The 26,687-nt window shown below is 36.3% G+C and overlaps 4 protein-coding genes across 5 annotated transcripts; 3 read left to right on the top strand and 1 right to left on the bottom strand.

Annotated features, from left to right (window-relative positions):
• Positions 1–4,707: 4,707 nt before the first annotated feature.
• LOC120017101 (myosin-11-like) lies at positions 4,708–11,203 on the top strand. The gene is made up of 9 exons (XM_038870171.1): positions 4,708–5,121; positions 6,385–6,585; positions 6,683–6,805; positions 6,976–7,013; positions 7,106–7,214; positions 7,441–9,711; positions 9,895–10,050; positions 10,434–10,564; positions 10,729–11,203. The coding sequence occupies exons 1-9, from the start codon at positions 5,044–5,046 to the stop codon at positions 10,973–10,975; spliced, it is 3,354 nt and encodes a 1,117-aa protein (XP_038726099.1). The 5' UTR covers positions 4,708–5,043; the 3' UTR covers positions 10,976–11,203.
• Positions 11,204–12,484: 1,281 nt separating this feature from the next.
• On the top strand, positions 12,485–15,859 carry LOC120016154 (O-glucosyltransferase rumi homolog). The gene is made up of 6 exons (XM_038868789.1): positions 12,485–12,885; positions 12,989–13,548; positions 14,514–14,706; positions 14,819–14,883; positions 15,158–15,368; positions 15,455–15,859. Exons 1-6 carry the CDS (start codon positions 12,721–12,723, stop codon positions 15,827–15,829), a joined length of 1,569 nt encoding a protein of 522 aa, XP_038724717.1. The 5' UTR covers positions 12,485–12,720; the 3' UTR covers positions 15,830–15,859.
• A 3,847-nt stretch (positions 15,860–19,706) lies between these two features.
• Positions 19,707–24,500, top strand: LOC120016822 (probable LRR receptor-like serine/threonine-protein kinase At1g63430). 2 transcript variants are annotated; one of them, XM_038869746.1, is made up of 13 exons: positions 19,707–20,243; positions 20,672–20,810; positions 21,117–21,188; positions 21,267–21,410; positions 21,494–21,643; positions 21,839–21,955; positions 22,036–22,109; positions 22,453–22,704; positions 22,817–23,022; positions 23,149–23,281; positions 23,396–23,553; positions 23,648–23,863; positions 23,995–24,500. In XM_038869746.1, exons 1-13 carry the CDS (start codon positions 20,153–20,155, stop codon positions 24,238–24,240), a joined length of 1,998 nt encoding a protein of 665 aa, XP_038725674.1. In that variant the 5' UTR covers positions 19,707–20,152; the 3' UTR covers positions 24,241–24,500. The 2 variants fall into 2 exon arrangements, with proteins under 2 accessions (XP_038725674.1, XP_038725675.1); XM_038869747.1 differs by lacking the exon at positions 21,117–21,188.
• A 248-nt stretch (positions 24,501–24,748) lies between these two features.
• Positions 24,749–25,691, bottom strand: LOC120016826 (actin-depolymerizing factor 1). Its single transcript, XM_038869751.1, has 3 exons — positions 25,544–25,691; positions 25,192–25,457; positions 24,749–25,045 (listed from the first exon to the last, which is right to left on the bottom strand). Exons 1-3 carry the CDS (start codon positions 25,544–25,546, stop codon positions 24,895–24,897), a joined length of 420 nt encoding a protein of 139 aa, XP_038725679.1. The 5' UTR covers positions 25,547–25,691; the 3' UTR covers positions 24,749–24,894.
• Between the last annotated feature and the right edge of the window lie 996 nt (positions 25,692–26,687).

Here is a 26,687-nt window from a genome sequence, read left to right as displayed (position 1 = left end):
ACATGTTTTTCAAAATTGCAAGATTAGCTGCAACCTGCAATTTTTTGTTTTTTGGGCCTTACAAATGTTTCATGGCAGGTTGGGCTTTATGTTGGCCCAAATGGATACCTATACTACTTTGGGCATGATGGTCCAAGCCCAATCATAAATGGAAGCCCAGTAGTCCTCAACTCACTTTTTAAACGGCCTTGAAATTTCCACAAGCCCAACTTTATTGGGCTTTCTCTCCTTACTCTTCATGGGCTGACGAATTAACAATCCTCTACATATTCCATATGTGAAGTTCCCTGACAACTATTATGGATGGCTAAAGCTTAATAAAGTCCATTCTTGGCTCATTAAAATGCTTTGGATTTTTTGTTTTTGGATCACGTGAGTTGAATAGCTTTTTGGCTGTCTATGAACACAATCCTTTAATTTTCTCTAGATATATATAGATGTTGTTAGCACTAGCAAAAGTGATCATATCTCGTGCATCTATTCTTGCCTTTACTTTATACTATAAAACACTATTGCAGCCTTGGAAGGAAGAAAATGGAGAGAACAAATGATTAGGTTTGATGGGGTCTTTCCTTGACAAATTGGGTCCCTTTAATATTAGTGTCTTGTGAGCTTCACCACCGAATGTGTTTGTGTGGATGAGGCAGACCAGACCAGCGTCACGTGAGCACCTTCTGTTGTCTCACAAGCGTGCACATCAGCACATATGCTTATCATCATCACCATCTATACATCGATCCCATGTACTTATGTTGTGTTTTAGGTTGTCTCGTGATCTTCTATCTCTTAATCAAATGACACTTTCAACTTTTATCATGCATGTGAAGGGACCAAAAAAAAAAGAGAAAAAAAAGTGAAAGTCTAAAGAAACTATCTTCATGTGAAGAGAGAGAGAGGGAAAAAAAAACACCAAGAACCTATCTCCATGTTAACAAGATGATCACTTGGAGCAAGTGAAAACTGAGCAATCCTAGCTAGGTCCACACAAAAACAAAGAAAAGCAGTACGTAAAAACAGTAACTTAATTCCATGTTTCACTACTTTGATCGATGTTTTACATTATATATATATAGATATAGATATAGATATATATGTTATGAAACATCAAGCACCTACTAGGATAGTCTATAGTGAAAGTGTGAAACCCAAAAAAAGACATAATGTCCCAAACTTTCTTACATGATCTCGTTAAATGACAACCTAATTATAGCACAAAAAGGCTTGATTATATATGAAATATATTCAATGGATATGTATATATATATATAGGATGTTAGTTAAGCAATAATGACATATTCTAGGTGATTTGTAGTGATAAAGTTAAAAATTGGAAGTCATAATGAGTTAGGAGGGCTTGATGTCCTTCTCCACGAAATTAGAAGGAAAGATGAAAGGGGACCATCCAGTGATGTTCAACATCATCTGGGCCTTTCACATAGCGTGCATATATGGTCACAACTCACAAGCATCTTTCTTTATGGTTGTCACTCTTATTTCTGCAGTGAAGATTGAGACCTGTCTCCCAACTCCTCCATTTGTTCTTTATTGAAAAAGACTAATTAATAAGATCATGAGTTGCTATATATATATAGGAATTCTCTTATGTGAACCAAAAAGTGTGGACTAACTTTGTGGATCAAAATCCAATGGTTGTAATAAATCACAACATAAGTGGGGGCCACACATTTATTATGAGACCCACCACATCTATGGTTGAAAAGAATAATGCTTGAGACCCCCAAAAAGTGACACCCAAAAGATCCTCATTTAATGTGGAGTGTTGGATGTGAAGTGGGTCATACATATGTGTTTTTAATCAACGGCTATTTTAATGCCACATAGATTTGGGAGACTTTTGGGGGTCAAATTTTGGGGGTCTCTAGCATTGTCCGGTTGAAAAATAAATCCACAAACTTGGTTCACACTTTTGGTTCAGATAAGAGAATTTCTGTATATATATATATATATATATATAATTCATGATTAGAGCTTTGAAATTAATCACTCTCTTGGTTATTCTATGTTTGTGTGGAAGTTAAATGCAATTATCTTTTCCGGATTTCGATGAGCATGAAAGCAGTAATCCACATGTACAACTCAATGCATGTAAAAGCTAGCTATAAAGAGAGATCAGGATGCCATAAATTTTGTAAGAGTAAAACCCCCACAAATGAATATGTAAACATCAAGCAACCTGCAAAAGTAATATATAATCTCTTGGCCGGGACCATTGGTACCAGAAATATTGTGAGTCAGGTCACACCCTATCCAGTTGGCGTCCAATTGAGAGGCTCAAAACACACATGGCTTTCTTATGTGAAGACACATGCTTGAGGGTGCTCTCTTTGTCAGGGGCTTTAGCGTGTTAGTTTCCAGGTTCAGTAGGTTATCCCAAAGTGCAAATATATTGTATAAAATATGTAACAATTTAAATAAAAAAAACATATAAGAGAGCACATCTAAGGGTTTTTTTTTTAATTTATTTTTATAACGAGTAATTCATATGTTTTAATTAGCCCTTGCCCTACATGGTAAATTATGTGTACGTAAGTATCTCTGTACGTCCCACAGACATCAGACAATTACAATACTTTCATTCCAAGAGGGTGCCTCCAAACAAATTTGCAGACCCATTGCCTAAAAAAAGTTAAAAATAATTAATATTCCTGACAACTTATCGTACAGTAACTTCCTTGGAGTTTTCTGAAAATGGTAGTTGGTTAAATGGACAGATACCTTAAATATCCTCCAATTGAAAATGAATATCAGAATATATATATATATATATCTATACACTACACAGTTTGTTCGTAATCTTGGTGGTGTAATGACTAATGAGAGACTGCATACGCACGCCTTGGTCGTTGGACTACGACTCACGTGGACTGTTGTTGTGTATGTTAAACCTCCACCTCACAGACAACCCATGACCATCTTTAAAGCCAAGTAACCAAACACACACACTACAGAAAGCAACACCACCTCTCCTCCAGTCCTCCTGGTTTTCAATTTAATTTGTCATGTAAGCTAGCCTTCACCTTCCTACCTCTCTTGTCCACTTCTATCTATTCTAAATCTACCTTAATTTATACTGTTTTGGTTCTTCTTCTTTTTTTTTTTATTAGTGTGCACTCTAAGTGAAGTATACTTGTATGAATTTTGATTTCGAGGCGACCATCATTCACAAACACCTGCTCAAGAATACACTGTGGATGGAAAGTCAAACATAGGGACCTGTTCTGGGGGTGGTAATGTAATTCCACTCAAGAAAATGGACGTTATTATTATTATTATTATTTTATTTTTTTTAAAAGGCTCATAGACCACACACACGTTAAGCCATGTCGGAGGGGTATAAAGGCCACCATAGCGGATAAAAAACTACCCAAATCTCAAACCTCTTTGGTGAGAATAAAACCCTGAACCTCAAGGTTTTGAACAGACAACCTGATCAACTAAGTTATCTCCCATTCTCGACCGTTATAATTATGCACATAAATGTACCGTTATTTTGTTTTTGGATTATGTGCATAATTATACTATGTAATATGAATGACTGCTCTCTCATCTCCGTTCTTTTTGTTTTTCAGATATGGAAGCATGTGGGCATTGGAGGATGAGACCCTATTGTTTTACACTTTATGATTGGCTACTAAAGAAATGGCCACATCATAAAGACAATAATAAAATATACATTATTATTTTTCTTTATGTGGGGGCCTCATTACACATCAGGTCCAACAAATGGATAATGATACCTTTTTAGCCTCCCTAAAAGCATCCAATATGTCAATCACTACAGCATTTTCACTATTTATGCCTGCTTCATGAATTCACCATAGTTATTCAATATTAGGGTTTTGGAAACCACTTGAGTGATAATATCATCCTGAATCTATATGTGATCAAATCATATAGGGTCGTGAGATCTAGAGTTCTATTCTCACTAAGAATAATACATTTATGGTCACATGTTGAGATTTGGCTCAACTTACCTTGTTGTTAAGTGTGTTCACAAGCTTGAGGAGTTAGTTTAGACTCATGTTGAGTATTTAAAGGATAAATTTGTATGATATAGTTGTGAATTATCAAAAAAAAATTTTGGAACATGACATGTCTGTCAAGGCTAGTATGGCACTATAATTACAGAGTCACCCATAAAAAAGCACAAAATAGTAAATAAAATATACCTTATAAAAAAAAAAGTACAATATTTGCAACCCAAATTTGTCATTTTCTCCATGTCAAAGAATCTCAAATGTTACTTTTTTTTTTTTTTTGGAAGAATGGTCAGTGACCCAGATTAGATTAGAGAAATACAATACAAGTGTTAGTTCACATCGGGAAAATGGGAACTACAATATATCTTGAATTTAACTATTATCAATTAATAGGTGGAATTTTTCCCAAAAACGTATCTTCCAAATATACCCTTGAGTCCTACCCGGTGGATGCGAGAAAGTGTTGAAAGAGAGAATCCATAATACATGATTTGTTGGATTTAACTATACAGACATTACCTGAAAAGTACGGGGGTATATATGTCAAATCAAAAGCCTGTAACTACTGTTACTTTGACCCCAGGGCAGAAATTGTTTTGTCATTTATTCTCACATTAAATATTAATTAACTAATAAAAAAGAAGCTTCTTCGTGAATACTTTTTTTATTATTTAATAATTAAAAGACTGTTGCCAAGAGAGGAAGTGGTAGAGCTACAGCACGGGGGCGCTCTCTGTCTCTCAGATCTGCGGTCTTTAATTTATCTTCCTTCTCATACTAACTCGCTCTCTCAACTCGTTTTTCTATCGAGTTTTAACTCGAATATTTTACTGTGTGAACTCTCTCTGCAATCACAATATGTGCTGTGTATGTTTCTCTGCATTTACTGGTTGTCTGTGTGCATTTGATGGATAATGCGCGGAGTGAGGAAAATGCCTATTTCTGTCTTGTGCATTGAGGTAATCGATCACGAAAATGATGGTTTGAAAGCGAGTTTGGCCTGAGCTCCGGTTTGCCGGTGGAATTTTAGTCGGCGGACGGGATGTTCAGGTCCGCGAGGTGGAGGAGCGAGAAGAACAAGATCAAATGTGTGTTCAAGTTGCAGTTTCATGCCACTCAGGTACTTCCAATTTCGTTTTGTGTGTAACGATTTTGGTACTCTCGTGAATTGTTCTCTCCTCTCTTTTCTATATTAGTTGTAGGGCTGTTATTGGTACGGTTACCGTTACCAAACACGGAATACCGTTACCATACCAATTCTTTCGGTAACTCAAAAAATGTTACCGTTACCGTTACCGGAAGAGTCGGTATACCGATGGTCGGTATACCGATCGATCGGTAATGGTAAGTCGGTAATTGGTAAATTTACCAATTCTTAAACTTATTTAAAAAAGAGAAAGAAAAAAAAAATACATCAAGTAGTATTGTGTTTAATAGTCATTGTATGAAAGTACAACACTTTCATCTTGCCTACAATACCAATAATAAAAGTAATAGATTAATGAGAAGGATCATTGTGCTACATGTGAATAAGAGAAAATACCTATCAATCGGAGAAAAAAAGAAAGGAGAATTCACATAACATTATTCCAACAATCTATAACGGAAAATCTTTCATTTCATTAATTTCTAATATTTTTAGTATCCGAAGTGTTTTAAACTCCATAGCATGAAAGCTAGAAGAAACAAGATAAATAAAGATAAAAGACCATAATGGAAATGGAGAAGAAAAGCATGTAATCAATACCAACAAAGCATTTTGTTATGTAGCAAACGCTGCTTTAAAGTTAATGAAATTGCTACGAGTGATATATAAATGATAACCCTAAAAATAATAAATGGTCTAGATTAAATTAGATCAATCTAATGGTCATAATTAAATAAAACTAAAACTAAAAATAATATTAATATATATTTAATATATATGTCGGTAATCGGGAAATTTACCGGTTTTGAACTTTGCTTACCGTTACCGTTACCGAAATCATCGGTAAATTTACCGTACCGAACAATTGGTAACGGTATACCAATCTTCTGTTATTTTCGGTAACCAATTGATCGGTAATGGTATACCAATGGATAATTTACCATACCAATAACAGCCCTAATTAGTTGAATGTTGTGGTGTTTGGTTGCTGAGTAAATGTAGCTGAAGAGAAAGAACTTCTCTCAATTCCGATTTTGGGCCTTCTTTTCCATCATTTGGCAATTCAAGACATTAGAATCAATTACATTGACCATTCTGTTTTTTGCTTCGATTGTTGAAACTTTAAACTGGATCCAAATTTTATTTTCTTTAACCCATCTCAATTTTCTGGGCAACCGGAGAGTAATTAAGACCCGAGAGAGAGAGAATTGAGGAACAAATGGTTTTTGAATTCAGGTGTCACAGTTAGCTGCAGATGCTTTGATGATATCCGTCGTGCCTATGGATGTGGGGAAGCCAACTGTGAGATCAGAGAAGGTTGCTGTACAAGAACAATGCTGTCGGTGGGCAAATCCGGTTTATGAAACTGTGAAATTCTTTCAGGACCCAAAGACAGGGAAGATCAATGAGAAACCATACCGCTTTATGGTCTCAACGGTAAGAAGTATAGTCGATAGTGTGAAGACTTATTCATGTGTTGTTGTTTCTTGTTGAGTGTTAAGTTTGTGTAATTGAGTTTCTTGGGTTGTTGTAGGGATCATCCAAAGGTGGTTTCGTTGGGGAAGTTTCAATTGATTTTGCTGATTATGCTGAGGCAACTAAAGTTTCCACTCTCTCTCTTCCTCTTAAGAATTCCAAATCCAATATAGTTTTCCATGTGAGTACTCCCTCTGTCTCTGTATATACATTTATGTTTGTCACAGATAAAAGTTGACATTTGTATTGTTGCCATGAGGCATCTATTAACCATTGTGATTATAATATGAAAAATTGAAAATGTATGGATCCAATTCTTATAATTGAACTTTGGATGTTGATTTTGAATAGATATCAATCCAGAGGCTGCAGGAAAATGTTGATCCGAGGTAATAACAGATATCATTGTTATTTCCTTATGTCTTTCATTCATTTCTGTTTGCATTATCTCATAGATTTCATTGTTTGAGATCTTCTGTAGAGAGGTCAAGGATTGTGAAGATACAATAAGTATGCCCCTGGATAAGAGCCTGAGGACCCAACTAAGCTCCGGTGATTCAGATGAAAATGTCAAGAATGACTTTATTGAAGTAAGATTTTAGTCTTCTGTCAAAACATATTGCATTGCCACCACTTTAGTTTCTTATTTCTTTGTAGTATTATATATGCAATACTATTTCGTTTGAAGACAAGGGAGAGTAGGGGATGGTGGTGCTAATGGCTGTTGCTTCTTTTACTCCAAATGTGTACATCCTTAGGACAATCTGTAACAGACGGGGCTTCCTTCTAATTTAACTATGTTTCATTGTTTCCCAGGATGTGCCACTTACGAATACCACTCATCATGTGGAAGTAAATGGTGACCACAGAACATCCAGTGGATCTGACATCACAATGTCAAGTTCAGAAAGCAGCTCAGATCTTGAAACGCTAAGGGAATTTGAAACTAGAAACAATAACAACAATCAAAATTCAACTATGGTCTTATCATCACTGAACCATGCCTCCATTCCTCAAAAAGCAGCAACAAATGCTCCAAACAAATTCTTTGAGGAGAATCAGAGAACACAGTGGGAGTGGTCTGGGGGTTCTGATCTTGGAATGAGTACAGACGAATCTACCAATGGTTCTCAAGACAACATTCCAAGAGAAAGATCTCAACCGGCTTCAGAATTTGAAGTTGAAAGGCTCAACTCCGAACTTGTTGCTTTGGCTAGGCAGGTTGATGTGTCAGAGTTGGAATTACAGACTCTGCGGAAACAAGTTGTAAAAGAAACCAAAAAAGGGCAGGATCTCACAAGGGAAGTAACTATCTTGAAGGAGGAGAGAGATGCTTTCAAACGAGAATGTGAGAAATTCAAGTCCTTTCAGAAGCGCACAGAAGGGGCACAGAGTAAAAATAAGTTACAGTTTGAGGGTGGGGATCCAAGGGCCATCCTAGATGAGGTCAGACAAGAATTGAATTATGAGAAAGACCTAAATGCCAATCTTCGTTTACAACTACAAAAGACGCAGGAATCAAATGCTGAGTTAATTCTTGCTGTACAAGACCTAGAAGATATGTTGGAGCAGAAGAACATGCAGTCACACAATGTTGCTAAGAGATTAGGATCCTGTGAGAACACGGAAGAGCTTAGCGGAACCGGCTCAAGGAGCGAAACTGATGATGACGAAGAGCAAAAGGCACTGGAAGAGGTAGTTAGGGGACACAGAGATGCCAAGGAAACATTTCAGCTGGAACAAAAGGTTATGGACCTCCAAAGCAAAACACAGATTAACAAGAGAGATAACAAGGATGAACTAGAGATGCAGATGGAGCAGCTTGCCCTTGACTATGAGATACTGAAGCAGGAGAATCATGATCTCGCATATAAGTTAGAGCAAAGCGAGCTGCAGGAACAACTGAAGTTTCAGTATGAATGCTCATCCTCATTTGCTAATGTAATTGAACTTGAAGCACAGATTGAAAAGTTGGAAAATGAACTCAAAAGGCAGTCACAACAATCCTCCAACTCTTTGGCGACCATAAGTGAACTGGAATCCCATATAGAGAGCTTGGAGGAAGAAATGGAGAAGCAAGCACAAGGATTTGAAGCTGATCTAGAAGCTGTTACCAATACAAAAGTTGAGCAGGAGCAAAGAGCCATCAGAGCAGAGGAAGCTTTGCGGACGGCAAAGTGGAACAATGCTAATACTGCTGAGAGGTTGCAGGAGGAGTTTAAAAAGCTCTCTGTTCAAATGGCCTCAAGCTTTGATGCAAATGAGAAAGTGGCCATGAAAGCACTGGCTGAAGCTAGTGAACTTCGTTTGCAGAAAACTACATTTCAAGAAATGCTCCAGAAAGCTAATGAAGAGCTTCAGTTGGTTAGGGATGTCTATGAGGCAAAATTGTGTGATCTTTCTAACCAACTAAATGCCAAAAAAAATCATTTAGAACAGATGATGTTGGAAATAGATGACAAGTCCAAAGAGCTTGAACATCAAAGGAAGCATGAGGAAGACATTGGCGGGGCTTTCTCTAAAGAGATCCTAGGACTAAAGGCTGAAATTGAAACGCTTGCAAAAGTGAATGCTATCCTTTCCGAAAAAGCAGACCAGACTGAAAGTTTGAGGGCTGAACTGAAACAAATGAAGGCATCGATTGATGAGGCTGAGATGCTGGTGCAAAGAGGTAATGTGGAGAGAAATGAACTGTCGAGTACAATTGCATTGGCACATAAGGAAGCAGATATTTCACTGGAGGAATTAAATCGGATGAAATCTATCAAAGTTGAAAGGGAGAAAGAAGTTGAACACTTACGATCAGAGCTTGAGACATTTAAATCACAGTGTAACGTTTTAAAGCATTCTTTGTTTGAGGATGAGACAGAGAAGGAAAAACTCAGAAAGCAGGTATTCCAATTAAAGGGAGACCTTAAGAAGAAGGAAGATGCTTTTAACAGTATTGAGAAGAAACTCAAGGATTTTAACAGGCGTACGACAAATGCTGATGCAACAAAAATTACTTCAAGAAACAACAAATCATCTCCAGTCTCTAATGGCTCTAAAGAGGTGGCAAATCTGAGGGAGAAAATGAAATTGCTCGAGGTAAGTGTACAATATTTAAGACGTAGTTAGAAATTGCTACCCTAAACTGTAATTGTAGATGACTGTAAACATCTTACCCTGTAGGTAGAATAGGGTTGGTCTATTTGTTTTGCAAACTTTGTTTCTTTCGTGTTTGTCCGAGTTAAGGCGCACGTGAAGAATTCTTGTTGATTGTGTTAACAGGGACAGATAAAGTTGAAGGAAAATGCTTTAGAGGCATCCGTAAATTCGTTTTTGGAGAAGGAAAGGGTTCTTTTAAACAAAATTGAAGAGCTAGAAAGCAGAGTGGATGAACTCAGGCACAGCAGTACAGAATTATGTGCCTATGAAGTTCAAAAGGTTGACATTTATGTTTATCGTATATTATATCATGTGCATATGGCAATAGTATATATCCAATGCTAGTAATGATCAGTGTTGTCAAGGTGACACATCATTGAAGTTACTCGTAGATTGTTACATTGCAACCCATGGAGCATCTATTTCTTTTTCTGATAAATTATCTGACTTGCAGTATTGAGAAAATCAATTCAATACATGCGTACTTTCTACTTTGGTTTGATGAAGTCTGTTGATAATGCTATTTTGGTTACATTTGATTTGATTTATCTGTGATATTCTATCCTCTATATAGAACGAACTTGTTATATTTGCTTCTGAAAGTGAAAAAAAAAAGAAGCCTGACGGGCACTGATTCTCTGATACTTCATTGTGAGATGCAGGGAGCCGAAGAGTTAGCTAGCGTTAGCTTGAATGATGCTACCACTGAAGAAGTTAGGACGACAGATGAATATCTAAACAGCACAGCATGCAAGTCAGGAGAAAATGGGAATGCTGAAACATCAATTAATGGGTATGAATTCTACCATCGGAAACATCGAAGTCATGGTGCTTATTATTTTTACTTCTTTCATGTAGTTAGCTGAAGGCTGTGTAGATTAGGATTTTTTCACCTATGCTAATGCTATTCGTTTCCAAGTGACATCTTATTCATTTTTTGTTTTCCTCTCTCTCCAGTGATGACCATCTTTCAGCAAAGCCAGAAATGAATGTCTATGCTTCCGATAATAGAGATTGCAACGTTAATGAGTTATTAACGGAATTAGTATCGCTGAAGGAGAGAAACAACACAGTGGAAAGTGAACTCAAGGAGATGCAACAAATATACTCAGAAATAAGTTTGAAGTTTGCAGAAGTAGAAGGTGAAAGACAACTGCTTGTGATGACTGTACGTAACCTCAAAAACTCCATGAAGAACTCATAATTGTTTCTTGATATACCTTGTATAGTTGAAGTAGCTTGGTGTGTTCCCACAGCAAATGTAGATTGGACAGTCCCCTGAGTTTCAATAAATTAATTTGTACAAAACTAATAGATATATCAAGAAATGGCAATGTAAGTTAGTTGTCTTTGTTATGCAGGTCATGTTTTTCTTGTAATTTTCATGGTGGTTGTAATTTTGAATCAATATATTCTTTTGTTATGAGTGACCGGTTCCTTGGTCTTTTTTTTTTTTGAAACGGGAGAGAGATATTCGAATCTTGATTATCAAGGTGATACATACCATTCTTACCACTCCAATTAGTGGCTCAGGTGTGCTTGGTCTTTGGTTTAGAACTAGTATTGAGATAAATTATTTTTTTCTATTTTTCATTTTATGTGGAGGACTACTTGCCGCCAAGGTCATGGTGCCAAGCTATTACGATGTCTCTTTCACGACAACTCAACAAGAATATTCAAGATGTATAATATATGTTTTATCTCCAATCCAGAATACATAATATATATGTATATGCATGAGTTTTATACTTAATTATCATAAAATAAAATGAATGAATCAATATGCTTGGTGTTTACAAGGAAGAATAAGGGAAACCAAATGAAATTAAAAAAGTTGGGGCACTAGTACTTGCTGGTTAGGAAATAATAGTAGGCAATATTAATGCAACAAATGCCAACATTAATAGCTTTTCTTTTTCTTTTTTGGGTATGAATAATAGCTAAGAATTGGAAGAGGAAAAGCATTATGACAACTAACGAGAGATGGTTCGATTGTCAATCGACTAGGTTAAACATGAATGTGTTTAAGGTTTAATTCCATATTTTATTTAAAAAAAGAAAGCATTATGACAATTGACATTATGACAACTGATGTAGCCAATGTTGGCTACTCCACTAAACTAAAGTTTGTTTGTAATAATGGAACTAAAGTTTCATGGTAATTGATATCTAACATTCTAACTTGTTAAATATAACTGAATCAATCGGAGTTTATGGGAATGTGTAGTGATTATTTTGTGATATAGCATTTCTTAGCGCTTGTAATGGTGCAAGTTTTGTTGGGTCAATAAAACTGTACGAGATTTTGTGTTTTGTTCATGTGGTTGTATTGGGAGACGTGTTTTGTTGATGTGATTGTCTTGAGATATGATGTTTTGGTGTAGTTTTGTTGTGGACAACATGAAGGTGAAAACATAAGATATTGGGAATGAATAATGTATAGAAATTTGTGTTTTGCTAACGTAACTATATTGAAAGACGTGTTTGATTTGACTTTTTGTGTAATAAAGATGAGATTCCATATTTATTTTTTGTTTACCCAAGAACACTTGCACCATTGCAAGTCCTCTAATAATTAATTTTTTTTTTATGGCTCTAATAAATTAATGTGTTGGTCAGCCCTTGAAGTCAAGACAATGGCCACACGGCCTACAGCAATCTACGGAGAGATCACGGACCACCTGTCCCATATAGGCCGCCACGAGTTTGGCAGATCCCCTCCAAATTCCCTCTCTCCTATTCCCCCACTCAACAAGTTCAAAGACTTCTACTTGGTCTTCGTCTTCTTCTAATCCCATCTCTCCCATTCCCCCACTCAACAAGTTCAAAGACTTCCACTTGGTCGTCTTCGTCTAATTACGTCGGCTTCTTTGTCAACAATCACACCAAAAAAGCTCGAAATTTGATGCTCTGAAAAATCGTTACTCCCACTATTAAGTCTATAATTCGATGCCGCACTCGTCTGGAATTGGCAGACACTTCTCTGAGATGTCAATTGATCAACTCTTCTTCAAGAAAGGACGCTCTGTCACCTCCTCTCCTATCTTTCTCTTCTTGTTCTTCTTCATCTTCTTCTTCTTCCTCGCCTTCATATCTTCCTTTCGGTTTTACTCTGTAAGTCCCAAAACTTTCACAATTTTTTTTTATTTTATATTTACGTGTTTGCAACCATAACCCTTACACTCTGTTTTTTGTATTTTTCTTGGTTCTTTGGCAGTCTCTGTTTTCGATTGAGAATTCACCGAATGAAACCATTGTCATATCACAGAAGCAACACCCCATTAAGAGAATCGAATACCCACTAAGCTGCACAAATACAAGTTCAAACCAAACACAGTCCTGCCCCACCAACTACTACCCGAATTCATTCCATCCAGGGCCCCATGACCCGCCCGTATGCCCGGACTACTTCCGCCAAATCTACGAGGACTTAAAACCCTGGAAAGTCACCGGAATTGACAGAGACATGGTGGAGAGAGCCAAAAGGACAGCGCACTTTCGATTGGTGATTGTCAAGGGAAAGGCGTATGTCGTGAAGTACAAGAAATCGATACAGACGAGAGATTTGTTCACAATTTGGGGATTATTGCAGCTCCTGAGACAGTACCCGGGAAAATTACCGGATCTGGATTTGATGTTTGACTGCGACGATCTCCCGGTTGTACAATCGAAAGACCACCTGCATTTTTGGCAGCCGAGGCCACCACCGTTGTTTCGGTACTGCGGTGACAGGTGGACCATGGACATTGTCTTTCCCGATTGGTCCTTCTGGGGATGGTAACAGTACTCTTCTTCTTCCAGCTGTTTGTCTTTATATACGTTATGTATAGATCCGTTACTTCATTGGTGGGCTTTTGGGCTTTTTACTTTGGGTAGCTTTAGTCACACTCCGATTTTTTCTAAAGACATCCCAATCTAAGTTGACCATCCCTTGTAAAAATCAATTGACGGGGTGTCTTTAGAAAACATCGGGGTGTGACTAAGGCTACCCTTTACTTTTCAGTGGATAAAAAGGTGGGGCCCATTGATCTAATGTGGACACTGGGCTTTATTAGGTGTGGTCCAACTGTCCAAGAATTGGAAAGATACTTTAGGAGTTACATTCCTATATGGAAGTATAGAATCAGCATTAATTTGTGATTTAGGAGTTTCGTAATTCTCTATAGTTTACGATTAGCATTTTATGATGAAGAGAAAGTCAGAAAAATTTTAAAAATAAAGAAACAAAATATTGTGTGATATAGCACATCTCGCAAACTATTTGATTCAAATTGTGGACTATAAAATTTAAATGAATTACGGAGCTCCAAATCCATACCACCAATCATTTTTATTCACAAATTGATTATTAAGAACTTTATTTGAACTCGGTTTATTATTTAGTAATTAATCAATAGTGAATTTTGTAAATATAACATACCATATAGTAGTGTTAATGTTGGGATTTTAAAAAAAATTAACAACATTATTTCCAATCCATAAACAAGTGTCATTGTAATGGCTTGAAAAGAGCTTAAATTAGAACCCACTAATTAATTATTTGACACTCAGAAGACACATGATGGTAAAAAAAATCGATAGACGCTATTCGCAGGATATCTGATATGTTTATAACCCGAAAACTTATCCTATAAAGTTTGAAAATGATTTAGTTTTGATTTTCAAACACATTATAATTTTGAGTCGACTTTTGATTTTTGTTACCGAGTTTTCTAACTCAGACATCACAACTCTTTTGGCAGGGCTGAAATAAACATAAAGCCATGGGACAGTATATTGAAAGAAATTAAAGATGGAAACAACAGGACCAAATGGATGGACAGAGAACCATATGCCTACTGGAAGGGAAACCCTTTTGTGGCTAGACCCAGACAGGATCTCCTCACTTGTAATGTCTCCGACAAGCACGACTGGAATGCTCGGCTTTATATCCAAGTAACTTTCGTTTTCTATAAGATTATTTTCTTATTTCATATTATTTAAGAGGTGGGAGAATATAACTTTACACTTGCTTGTACAATGAACTGATATTAATGCTATATTCCAGGACTGGATCAAGGAAGGCAATGAAGGATTTAGGCAATCAAACCTAGCAAATCAATGCACTCACAGGTAAACTTAATCATATATGATTCAACGCAGTCTTACGTATCCCAAATGTTGAAATGCACGTGCACGATTTGATATTGATCATGAGGGATCAATGATTTCACATGGATCACATGCGCCCATCTCAACATTTGGAATAGCTGGTATAAAAAGACACTTGTATTCTTAGCATTTTCATATATGAGTCGATGAGGCTTTTGTAGTCGCTACATTTGATTGCTTTAATTTCCTTGCAGCATTCGTGTCTAATAGATCAGTAACATTAACACTAGTGCAGGTACAAGATCTACATTGAAGGGTATGCATGGTCTGTAAGTGAAAAGTACATACTAGCTTGTGATTCTGTAACATTGATGGTAAAACCACGTTTCTATGATTTCTTCACAAGAAGTCTACAACCAGTTCAACACTACTGGCCTATAAACGACCAGGACAAGTGCAAGTCCATTTATTTTGCCGTAGATTGGGGCGAAAAACACAAACAAAAGGTGCAATGTTAATTAATTTTCTCCATGAATTCTGTAGTGATATGGAATTGCAATGCTTGAATGATCGAATTGGGCGAATAATGCAGGCGCAAGCGATTGCAAAGGCGGCTGGCGAGTTCACGCAGGAGGAGCTAAAGATGGAGTATGTGTATGACTACATGTTTCATTTGTTGAATGAGTACGCTAAGCTTTTGAGGTACAAGCCTGAAATCCCTGAAGGGGCTGTGGAGATGTGTTCGGAGACCATGGCATGCCCCGCGGAAGGGCGAGAGAGGGAGTTCATGATGGAGTCATTGGTGAAGAGCCCTTCTAATAGAAGTCCATGTACTCTGCCTCCACCTTATAAACCAAAAGTTCTTGAGGCGTTTTATCGGGGGAAGATGAATGCAATACAGCAAGTAGAGCAGTGGGAGAAGGAGTATTGGAAAAATATCAATAAATCATCAGTTGTAGGTAGCTAGTTAGTATAATATATATATATATATATATATATATATATATATATTTCTTCACACTTACACATATATAGATGTATTATTTAGTGGCTCTCGGTTCTTTACATTTGTGAAATGGATGAACCGATGAACCAGCCAAATTATAGTGTGTGATGGAGTTTTTTTTTTTTTTTAAGAGAAAATAATATGGATATTAAACTTACACGTGTATATATATGATCAGAAATTATCCTGTAAGGATGTCCTTGTTGGGTTTATGTAAGCATCTTCGCTTTTAAACACCTAGATCTTACCAAATGATTGAGATTAAAACTAATTTAGAGATTAAAGATCAGGTATTTGCTATTCATGTGATCATGATGAATTATCTGCTATATAAAACTCAGTTGAATTTATACCTAGCTAGGCCGTGGATGAGGGATAAGGGGAAACCTTAGGTATTTTCTTTATCAAATCTGCATGGGAAAACCTTCGATTGAGAGACCGGAAAACACAATCCACCACATATTGTGATCGAAGGGCCATATCGTAGTTCTCCCATTTGGTTGTTCTTTGTGGAGGTTTGGAACAACTGGCTTGGTTCTCAATGGTATGGTAGGGGCTGCTATAAAAATATTACATATATTTTTTATATTGAATTTAAATTTTGTTTCAAACAAAAAAATACATGATTTGTAAAATCAATCAAAATAGAAACATAATTTTTAAAAATATATTTTGAGCCATATAATAAATTCACAGCAGCAGGCTTTTTTACAGCAGAACCCGAGCACCCCTTTTCAATGCTGTTAGGAGTACTTTGCTAGTCTGTTTTCTCCGGACACAAAAAGACATAATGTTTGAGATCCTTAAAAAATGACCCCTAAAAGATCCCAATTTAATGTAGAGTGTTTGATGTGAAGTGTGCCCTGCATGTGTATTTTTAAGCAATGACTATTTTAATGACACATAAATTTTAAAAAAAATTTGGGTCTTTAGCATTGTCCCACGGAAAGGAGGGGGATTGGGTTCAGTGTACTTTCTCCCTGGACCGTGAATCTGGCTTGGATCTGGGCCTCTGGGGTCAGCTAGTGGGGTTTGGACTTTTATTGGTCTGAGTTATTGGGCCTCTTTCCTGGGCTACAGGGGTTGTTGACTACTTGACTTGTTGTTTCCTTTCCTTTGAGATTCTTTGCTTTATGGGCATGGTTGACATGGGCTGTTTCGGGCCCAACAAAATTATGACTAGTATGCAAAAGGGGCCTACTCATGCCAAAACAGAAAACATAATAGCTAATGTTCTTTTTCTTCTAAAGAATCATTATTAGGGAAAAGAAATATTGGTCTAGTTGTACACTAAAATATGGTTGCTTCTCTTTAATCATGTGCATTTGTTTATTATTAATCATAATTCATTACTGTTTGGTGTAATAGATAATAATAGTGTAGATAGGCTACTTACTCAAATATTTAGTCAATCAATTATGGTCAAAGAAATGGCACCATTCATGTTTTTTTCTTCTTCTTCTTAAGATTGTAAACTAATGTTGATGGAGAACAACTGTAAAATATGTAACTTGAGATGGAGGCATTTTCAACTTTCAATTGAGCATTTGAGCCTTTTTGTAAAGGAGATAGACATAAAACAAAAGAACTCAAAGAATGGTATGATCTTTTTGTAAATTACATAATTGTCCTTCTACTTTCCACATTCACACATTAAAACTTTAAAAGGATGCACAAAGTAATAGAGGTGGCAAAAAAAAATAGAATCATGGGTGTACAAAATATTAAATCTGGATTAGATTTTAAATGTACTTAATTGATTAAATGGTTTAAATCCGAACAAATAAATCAGACAATAATCTAATCCGATTATAGTTTGGATAAATAAACCGGACAAGATTTATATATTTCAACCAAGATTTTGGACATATAAATTATGTCGAAATTTGGTTGAATCTAGATCCGATAAATTCAGGGCCACCCCTACAAATAGGGGCAAAAAAGTGAATTCAGTCATAAGATAATGTTGACTCTGAAGTGGTGAAGGTATGAGTGTATGACTAGTTGACTGTTGAGTCTCTATCAAATGGAATAGAGTAAGAGAGAGTAGATCATATCGTGATATTTTCACGAGAAGAAATCGATGTCGGTGAATGGGAATAACTAAGAGTTGTTGATTCTAACGTGCGCTGGATTACAGCGCATGATTACTGCCGCATATTCCGGAAAGTGCGCCTTCGCATGTTTAGGCGTTTAGCACACTGGCATTTAAGAAGCCCATTTGCTTTTACCTCCGTCGAGCTTTTTTTTTTTTTTTAAATTTTAGAAATTAGAAATGTTGGATCAAAAGGAAAAGAAAAATCGTTTCACATTCTATTTTATGAAACAAATAATATATTTAAATAAACAGCATTAGTTAAAGAAAATAAAAATCATGAATAAATAATTTTAAAAACACATAATGTTTAAAAGACTCTTAAATATTTATCGCCGTTTATCACAAAATTTGAAGCTTAATATTTGATAATTTAAAATCTGTATCTCACATCAATTAAGAATTTTCTTAAATATAAAATTATATCGAACTTAGATTCATAATGAATAATATTTCTTCGAGTTGAGAGGTTTGGGGTTGGAATCCGATTTATAACATTAGATAATAATAATAGGGTTTAGTGCATCTAGGTCACTGAAAGATACTCTCGTTTGTAATTAGGTCATCCAAATAAAAAAATTTCAAATTGGGTCATTCAATATTTCAATTGTAAACAATTAGGTCATGAGGGTCAATTTCCAGCCAGTTGGTCATTGGAATTTATTGATGTGTCAATTTATTGCCTATGTGGACCAAAATGACGTGGAATTAAAAAAATATTAACTTCAAAAATAAAAAAGAAAAAAAATTTATTTTCTCTTTGTCCCTTTCTTTCCCCCAGCCCCGCTGCCGCCACCACCACCCACTCCTTAGCCACCATATCCCTTTACTTTCTCCCGAGGTCCACCATAGCCATGCCTTTCAGAGCACCACAATCTCTCCAGATGCGGACCCGCCTAGTCATAGCCAGCGTCCCCATCGCCATATTTCAGAGCTGGACCAAGTAGATTCAACAAAACCCATGATTCATTCCAATGATGGCGAGTTCAAGATTGCTTTGGACTAAACCCAATGGTAAGACATTTTGGATTTTGTTTCTAGTGGTCTTGAATTTCTAGTATTTTTGGTGAATTTGGTGGGAGAGGGGAAGGAGGGGAGGATGAGAGAGAAAGAGAGAGGATCAAATTTTCCATTTTTTTTTTTTAATTTTTCATTCGGGATCTTGTTTCATTTTTCTTTTCTTTTCATTTTTTTTTACTTTTCATAATGCCACTTATCATTTTTACTTTCATTTTAAAATTTATATTATTTTTACATTCCACATGGCATTTCTATTTTAATTTTATTTTAGTTTTCAAAATTTTTTTGACATGTTAGCAATTTCTAACAAGAAATTGATCGGAATGAGTTAATTGTTTAAATTTAGAACATTGAGTGACTCAATTTAAAATTTTTATCTTTGCATGACCTAATTACAAATTGACCTCTCTTTGAGTGACTTATTTACGCTTAACCCTAACATAATAGCAACAATTTTGTTTGTTTCATGGGAAATGCATACTTATATTAATTAATATCTATCATGGATACTTAGAAGTTGCAGATTAAACACCGGTTAGAAAAGCCCAAATAGAATTTAATTTCTCGTATCACGAGATGCATTGGAAAAGAGAAATCAAAATCAGTTTCTGGTAAATCAAATCATTAGCAGAGAACGCCATAACCCCTTCTAAAATCACCGACAAAAATGGCTTCTTGAATCAAACTAAAAGTAAAAAAAAAAAAAAAATCCTATTTTAAACGTAAAGATCAACAACATTCTCTTCTTTATGACTTTATCAAGTTTTATTTTTTGCAGTATTTGGAGTTTAAATCCCTGGTTTTACTTCTTTAGTCTTCTATTGGTAACAAAACATCTCTTTGGGATACCAGTTTCTCTCGCATCTGCTTCTTCTGGGGGTGGTTTTCAGGGGTTATATATTTCTCCCTACTCACATTTCAAAGTGATTTGCTTTTTGCTTTCGTGGGTAGTTGCCAAAATCTTGGATTTATACTCACTCGTTTTAGTCGTCAGTATTTCTCTAACTCCTCCCATAATTTTACAGTGATGCAAAGACGAACACTTTATCTACTAATTTCATTGCATTCTCTACATAAAACCCGTTACTCCAACCCATATGATGCTTACTGGGTTCTTTCGGTCTGGTGTGTGATATCGGGAGAAAGAGCGTAATGTTGCTTTAAGAAAAATGAGATCCGATACATTTACTTCATTTGTGGTTCTTTGTGTTGTCTTTGGAGGTCTTTTTGTGATCGTTGATTCTTTTCCAAGAGATGAAGGTAAGTTCATTTGTCGTTTTATTTTCGTTTCTCAGATCTTGATTCTCTTTGAAGTTATATTAGCTTTGTTTGCTTTATAAGCAAATGTAGGCTCTGATGAGTTTCCGAACTTATTGTTTGGTGCTTTGATGTTGCTCTGGATTTGCTTACGTTTTCTAGTTTTAAGTTCTTCAAGATTCAATGATTTGTTAGTTCTATTAATTTTTGCTTTTCTACATTTTCTGAATTGCCAAACAGGGGAATTTGTTTTCTTGAACTTAAGTGACTGATTAAGCTTCCGGGATATAAGAACAGTTTTTTGCATTATATGAGCAGATCTTTAGTTTTAGAGATTAGTACGGATATGAGCACAATTTATGCAGTAACTTTCCACAATTGTAGTTTTTTTGAGTCATAGTTTGATTAGTGAAAATCTCTGTTCCTTACAGTTCGGGCTCTTTTGAACTTCAAGGAAGCTATATATGACGACCCACTTGTGTTTCTGTCCAATTGGAACGCCTTAGATGCAGATCCTTGTGACTGGCCTGGTCTGTCATGTTCTCTTGCTCGAGACCGTGTTGTGAAGATGTAAGATATGATCCATTCAGTCTTTTCCTCTTTAGGCCTGTATTCCTGTACTACACTGTCCGTATAAGTAGATTTCATGATGCTGTAGTCTTGCAGATGTAATGTGAATTGTTTATATATACTTAAGTCTACCATCAGATGTATTGTAGCTGCTAGGTATTTTTGTTGATTATGTAATCATTGTTCATCATTAGACAGTTAATTTAACTACTGAAACAAAGAAAACATTACTTATTAATCAGCATAATTTGGCCGTATATTGAAACCCTTGTCTCATCAATTTGGAGCTACAAATCTGTTTTGCAGAAACATCACTAGCTCATCTTTACGAGGGTTTCTTGCACCAGAATTGGGTAGAATCACCTATTTACAAGAACTGTATGTTCCTTTCATACTTTGCATGGGTTGAAATATACATCAACATACAATTATTAAGTTTTATTTTATGTTCTGCAGAATTTTGCATGGGAATAATCTGCTTGGTATAATACCAAAAGAATTGGGCTCCCTGAAATTCCTTAAGCTTTTGGATTTGGGGATGAATCAACTGACGGGTCCAATTCCTCCAGAGTTAGGGAACTTGACCAGTATCCAGAAAATGTAAGAAGAAAAAATTTCAGGGGTTTTGGATTCACATTTAATGAATGTTTTGGCATGTGTCAGTCTCCCTTCTTTTGTTGCAGAAACCTCCAGTCAAACGGGTTGACTGGAAAATTACCTCCTGAGCTTGGCAATTTGAAGTATCTGCAGGAACTTCAGCTTGACCGGAATAAGCTTCAAGGAACTCTTCCTTCTACTAACAATTCAGCAACAAAGTCCGACATTCGTGGAATGTAAGTGGGATATTCATGCATTGTTAAGTTTTACGAAATTTATCCTTGTGAAATATTTTTCGAGTTTTGTCATGTAACCATAAGATTGAATAAGCTCCTAGTTTAGAACCTAAAGTAGCCCAAAGGGTGGAAAGCAAAGTCATTTATAGTTTTATACATTGATTTTTGGATATTGATTCTTCGTTTGTTGTTCAGGTATGACTCAAATGCGAACTTAACTGGCTTCTGCCAGTCTTCTCAGTTAAAAGTGGCTGATTTCTCATACAACTTCTTTGTTGGGAGCATACCCAAGTGCCTGGGGTATCTTCCAAGGTGCTTTTCTGTTTCTTTTTCATATTGGCTTCTCTCATCATAATTCTTTAGACTCACATTTTCTTATTTATGTCACGCAGTACAAGCTTTCAAGGAAACTGCCTGCAAAATAAAGATCCTAAGCAGCGTAATGCCACACAATGTTCACTTTATGGTATGATTTACTTATGCTGCATTTCTGAGCTGTCAATGGAGATATTTTACCTTGAATTTTACATAAACAATAAGGATTTGTAGCGAATAGGAGATTCTCTGGAGATGTAAAAGCATGGAGAGAGAGTAATTATGCTGTCCATTTTAGATATAATTATTCACAACAAATATTTAATAACCTACAAGATTTTAATCTTTTGATCCTGAAATGTCAAATATCAGCATCTGCTAATACAATCTAATATTGCATAAAGTTGTCTAATCAAACTTTCAACTTATAATGAGCGTTTTAAACTAGTCAACATTGATTATAGTTGTTAACTTTGATTTTATGCCTTTTGTAGGTAGTACTCCACCTACCAGAAGCCATCAAACTAACATATCTAGGCATCGACCTGCTGATGACACTGCTAATCATCAGGGGTCATCAAAACCCGCGTGGCTTTTGGCTCTGGAAATAGCGACAGGAACTATGGTGGGTTCACTCTTTATTGTTGCAGTTCTCACTGCTCTTCAGAGATCCAATAGCAAATCTTCTCTCATAATTCCTTGGAAGAAATCATCAAGTGAGAAAGACCATATGACAGTGTACATAGGTGGGTTCGGCTGATCCCGACAACTACCCAAGCCTCAATCAAATTAAGACCTTTTGCCATCTGAAAAAGCAGTTCATTTGTAGACTATCAAGTAATGGTTTTTTATTTGCAGATTCTGAGATGCTGAAAGATGTCGTGAGATTCGCCAGACAAGAGGTTGAAGTTGCCTGTGAAGATTTTAGCAACATTATAGGCTCCTCACCTGGGAGTTTGGTCTATAAAGGTACCATGAAAGGTGGGCCTGAAATCGCAGTGATATCCCTCTGCGTCAAAAAAGAGCATTGGACAGGCTATCTTGAGCTGTATTTCCAGAAAGAGGTAAATTACCTATTAGTGCTGCAACAAATTGCGGATTAATTCAGGGTAGATTGATAAAAATTTAATGATTTTGAAAGAAATGAAACGCCTAAATTATACTGTTCTTTTATTTGCCATTCCGTTTAGGTGGCAGACTTGGCTAGATTAAACCACGAGAATGCAGGAAAGTTGCTTGGATATTGTAGAGAAAGCAATCCATTTACGAGGATGCTGGTTTTTGAATATGCATCAAATGGGACTTTGTACGAGCACCTCCATTGTAAGTGAAGCGTTATCTATCTTCACTTAAATTAACATCTTCATACAAAAAGGGGATATATATATATATATATATATGTATTAGCTTGAGCCATAAAAATGAATTTGACTGCAGATGGGGAAGGATGCCAGTTTTCTTGGACACGTCGTATGAACATTGTTCTAGGCATTGCTCGTGGACTCAAGTATCTCCACACAGAACTTGAGCCGCCATTTACAATATCAGAGCTGAATTCTAGTGCTGTATATCTTACAGACAACTTTTCACCTAAGGTATACCAAACGCCTTATCCCAAAATTTTGAAGCCTGTGAAATATGGAGTGTCCTGTTTGCTTAAATGTTTCCGGTTTTTACCCCCTGCTGCAGCTGGTTGATTTTGAAAGTTGCAAGACAATTCTTGCAAGATCAGAAAAGAACTCAGGCTCTATTGCTAACCAAGGAGCTATTTGTGTTCTTCCAAATTCTATGGAGGAGCGCCATCTGGATGTCCAAGGCAATGTTTATGCTTTTGGTGTTCTCTTACTGGAAATTATCAGCGGGAGACCTCCGTACTGCAAGGACAAAGTCTGCTTGGTAGAATGGGTAAGAAACTTAAGAATTTGGGTATTTGCTAAGTCCTTTTTTTTTTTTTTTTTAAAGTTTCTTGAAGTTATTAGGCGTATTGTTACTCTACAAATCAAAGAAAAGAAGTTGATAGCTGTCCTTCACTGCAGGCTCAAGAATATCTGGAGTTGCCTGAAGTGATGTCGTATGTCGTTGATCCCGAGTTGAAACACTTCAAATTTGATGACCTCAAGGTTATATGTGAAGTGGTGCACCTTTGCATCGATCCAGACCCTAGTAAGAGGCCATCCATGCAGGAATTAAGCACCTTGCTGGAGAGCAGAATCGATACATCCATACCCGCTGAGCTCAATGCATCTTCTCTGGCCTGGGCTGAGCTTGCACTGTCGCCATAGTGGAGTCAAATGCTAGCAACTAACATGCTGTAAATCACACATACCTTTCTCCCTTTTTATATCTTCCTCTGTAGTCACTGGTCAGAAATCACACACATTGTTCTCCCATCCATTTTCTTTATGTTCATTGTAAATGCTTGCATGCTAGGAGGCATTGAGGCTCACGTTTGTCAAGGACTTGTCTTCTGTATACTTAATTATTTAAAAGAAATCATTTATATATTCTTAGTATTAAAATTTGTAAAGAAGATCATGATGGAGATGATAGTAATTAAATATATATTTTTTAATACAAGGGAAGGGGATGGGGATGTTCGAACTCGAGACGTCTATGAGATACCGCACACATGAGTACTATATGAGCTACTCGTGGTTCTCGATGATAGTAATTAATAGCAATTCTCATTTCTCGGACAATTTGAAAACATCTCTTCTATATCAAGGGACAAAATCACAACCCATATGTTATTTTTCACACCAATTACACAAAACTACCCCAAGTAAAAAACTAAAAATCAATAGGTAGAAGTTATACAATGACATTAATATATGCACTAGCTATTTTAACTCATAATGGAACCATATATGCATAGCTAGCTAGCTAGCTCTCTTCACCAAGCCAATTGTGCCAAAGTCACAATATATAATTAGGGTTTAGAGTGCTCTTTGTTTGACAATGTCCAAGCTTATCTCACTTGGATCGGTTGCTTGCAGCTCAACTTGAACCCCATCAAGCTCTCTCCTGAACCTATCCTTGGAACTGGCATACACCATTTTACTTCTCACCCTTGATGTATCTGGAGACCTATATATATAATCACACACATAATCAATTACTTATATACATTTTGTGATAATCAAACTGAAGAAAAAAAAATTGTGTATGTTACAGTACTGTTCAGTATCGAAAGATAGGGTTGTAACGACATGACTTATATATAATTTAATTACCATGAGACGAAGAAGATCTTGCTCTTCTGGCAATTCTCGTTGGTTGTGAAATCGAAATCGTAGACGGCGTAACGACATTCATTGGCAGGCAAACAGGCAGTAAAATCCTCATAGCTTTCACTAGGTTCCCCAACCTTCTCGACCTTCACTTGCTGAGCTTTCTCATCGATCTTGAACACTATGAACCGATAAACTCGTTTTGCTTTTAATTCCAAGAACCTTAATTTGCACTCATCGCTGATAGCCATTCCAGATGAGGAATTCGCCTGCCTCCGAAACAAACATTGTCATCAACGTTATTCATCACCGACATATTCAAACAATAAGATTGTAAGAGAGAGAGAACACAAACCATTTTGCCACCAATGAGCTTGCAAGGGGCCTTTGTTGTGGATTGCAAAATGGAGAAGTAGAGAGAGAGAGAGCAAGAGGAGGGAATATTGAGAAAGAATGAAGTGAAAAATAGAAAGATTGATCCTTGTTTTTCTGTGTATGAGAGGTTATAGAGAGTGTGTGGTGTTTTGAAGGGATAGTGTAGGTGTTAAGGGGATTCAGAGAATTTGGAGGAGAAAAAGGCGGTCTAGGGTGCCCTTTTTATTTATTTATTTATTTTTTGTGTTAATTGTGGTCACCATTTAGTTTAATGCCTCCACAATTGGGGCCTCAAATGTCAAAAATTGATTTTCTAATTTTAATAGAATGTTTGTTATGTTAGATACTAATTAGGACTATAACCAACATTAGATTCAAGTACCCCTCAATACTAATAATAATAAAATTTAGTATTAAAAATGGTTATTTCATTGAAACTTGAAGCTAATTTCAAAACTTCAGGACAACTGAGAATATTTTATTGGGCTCAAAGTAGCATGTGTTAGTATTGAGTTTGAGCAGACAAAGTAGCACACAAAGTGTCGTTAATGCGGAGGGAAGGGTTGAGTGTTACACTATGATAGAGAGTAAAATATATTTTGGCAACTTTATCCCATCATGTTTCATTTTAAGGTACATGCAGAAGTAAGTGTCTGAGTGATTCTAGCGTACTTATTGTGTGATGTAGAAAACAAAAAACAATTTCTTGGTCCCATTCATGATCAAAAGATAAGAGGAAATTCCTTATAAAGTAATCCTATACCTATTGTTTCATCATTGATGACCCATGTAAGGCATCTAAGGGATGTAAATTGAGGGTCCAGAAGCACACCAAAATGGGTAGGTGTAAGTGGAATTGCTTTGGTCACAAGACATCTTAGTGTGATAGCAAAACATGATAAACCCACTGCAACTCTTTGTTCTGCCAGTTTAACAGCTTTGAATGCCTTTTGCACCAAATAGTAAGGGGGCCACATGATGATAAGTTTTGATGGTGGTATCACATATTCCTCTTACACTCAACCCTCCCAATTGACTTAAAAGTCTGTCACAGTCATTATAATAGCTTAACTTGCACATCAAAAATGACAAAAAAAATGAGATAAACGACTCTCATTTACCCC

The sequence above is a fragment of the Tripterygium wilfordii genome, chromosome 15, assembly GCF_013401445.1.
Source record: "Tripterygium wilfordii isolate XIE 37 chromosome 15, ASM1340144v1, whole genome shotgun sequence".
Classification (NCBI taxonomy): domain Eukaryota; kingdom Viridiplantae; phylum Streptophyta; class Magnoliopsida; order Celastrales; family Celastraceae; genus Tripterygium; species Tripterygium wilfordii.
The sequence above is the reverse complement of the archived record's forward strand: the minus strand, read 5'-3'. Positions and strand labels throughout refer to the sequence as shown.

What these genes read in the sequence shown, in the direction of transcription:
- LOC120017101 (XM_038870171.1), top strand. Translation starts at nt 5,044, where the DNA reads ATGTTCAGGTCCGCGAGGTGGAGGAGCGAGAAGAACAAGATCAAATGT. An exon ending in TGCAGTTTCATGCCACTCAG is followed by an intron (nt 5,122 to 6,384) that starts GTACTTCCAATT and finishes TTTTGAATTCAG; the next exon opens with GTGTCACAGTTAGCTGCAGA. An exon ending in AGAAAATGAAATTGCTCGAG is followed by an intron (nt 9,712 to 9,894) that starts GTAAGTGTACAA and finishes TTGTGTTAACAG; the next exon opens with GGACAGATAAAGTTGAAGGA.
- LOC120016154 (XM_038868789.1), top strand. Translation starts at nt 12,721, where the DNA reads ATGCCGCACTCGTCTGGAATTGGCAGACACTTCTCTGAGATGTCAATT. An exon ending in CTTCCTTTCGGTTTTACTCT is followed by an intron (nt 12,886 to 12,988) that starts GTAAGTCCCAAA and finishes GTTCTTTGGCAG; the next exon opens with TCTCTGTTTTCGATTGAGAA. An exon ending in ATGCTCGGCTTTATATCCAA is followed by an intron (nt 14,707 to 14,818) that starts GTAACTTTCGTT and finishes GCTATATTCCAG; the next exon opens with GACTGGATCAAGGAAGGCAA.
- LOC120016822 (XM_038869746.1), top strand. Translation starts at nt 20,153, where the DNA reads ATGAGATCCGATACATTTACTTCATTTGTGGTTCTTTGTGTTGTCTTT. An exon ending in TTCTTTTCCAAGAGATGAAG is followed by an intron (nt 20,244 to 20,671) that starts GTAAGTTCATTT and finishes TGTTCCTTACAG; the next exon opens with TTCGGGCTCTTTTGAACTTC. An exon ending in CAGACAACTTTTCACCTAAG is followed by an intron (nt 23,554 to 23,647) that starts GTATACCAAACG and finishes CCCCTGCTGCAG; the next exon opens with CTGGTTGATTTTGAAAGTTG.
- LOC120016826 (XM_038869751.1), bottom strand. An exon ending in AAGATCTTCTTCGTCTCATG is followed by an intron (nt 25,046 to 25,191) that starts GTAATTAAATTA and finishes TTATATATATAG; the next exon opens with GTCTCCAGATACATCAAGGG.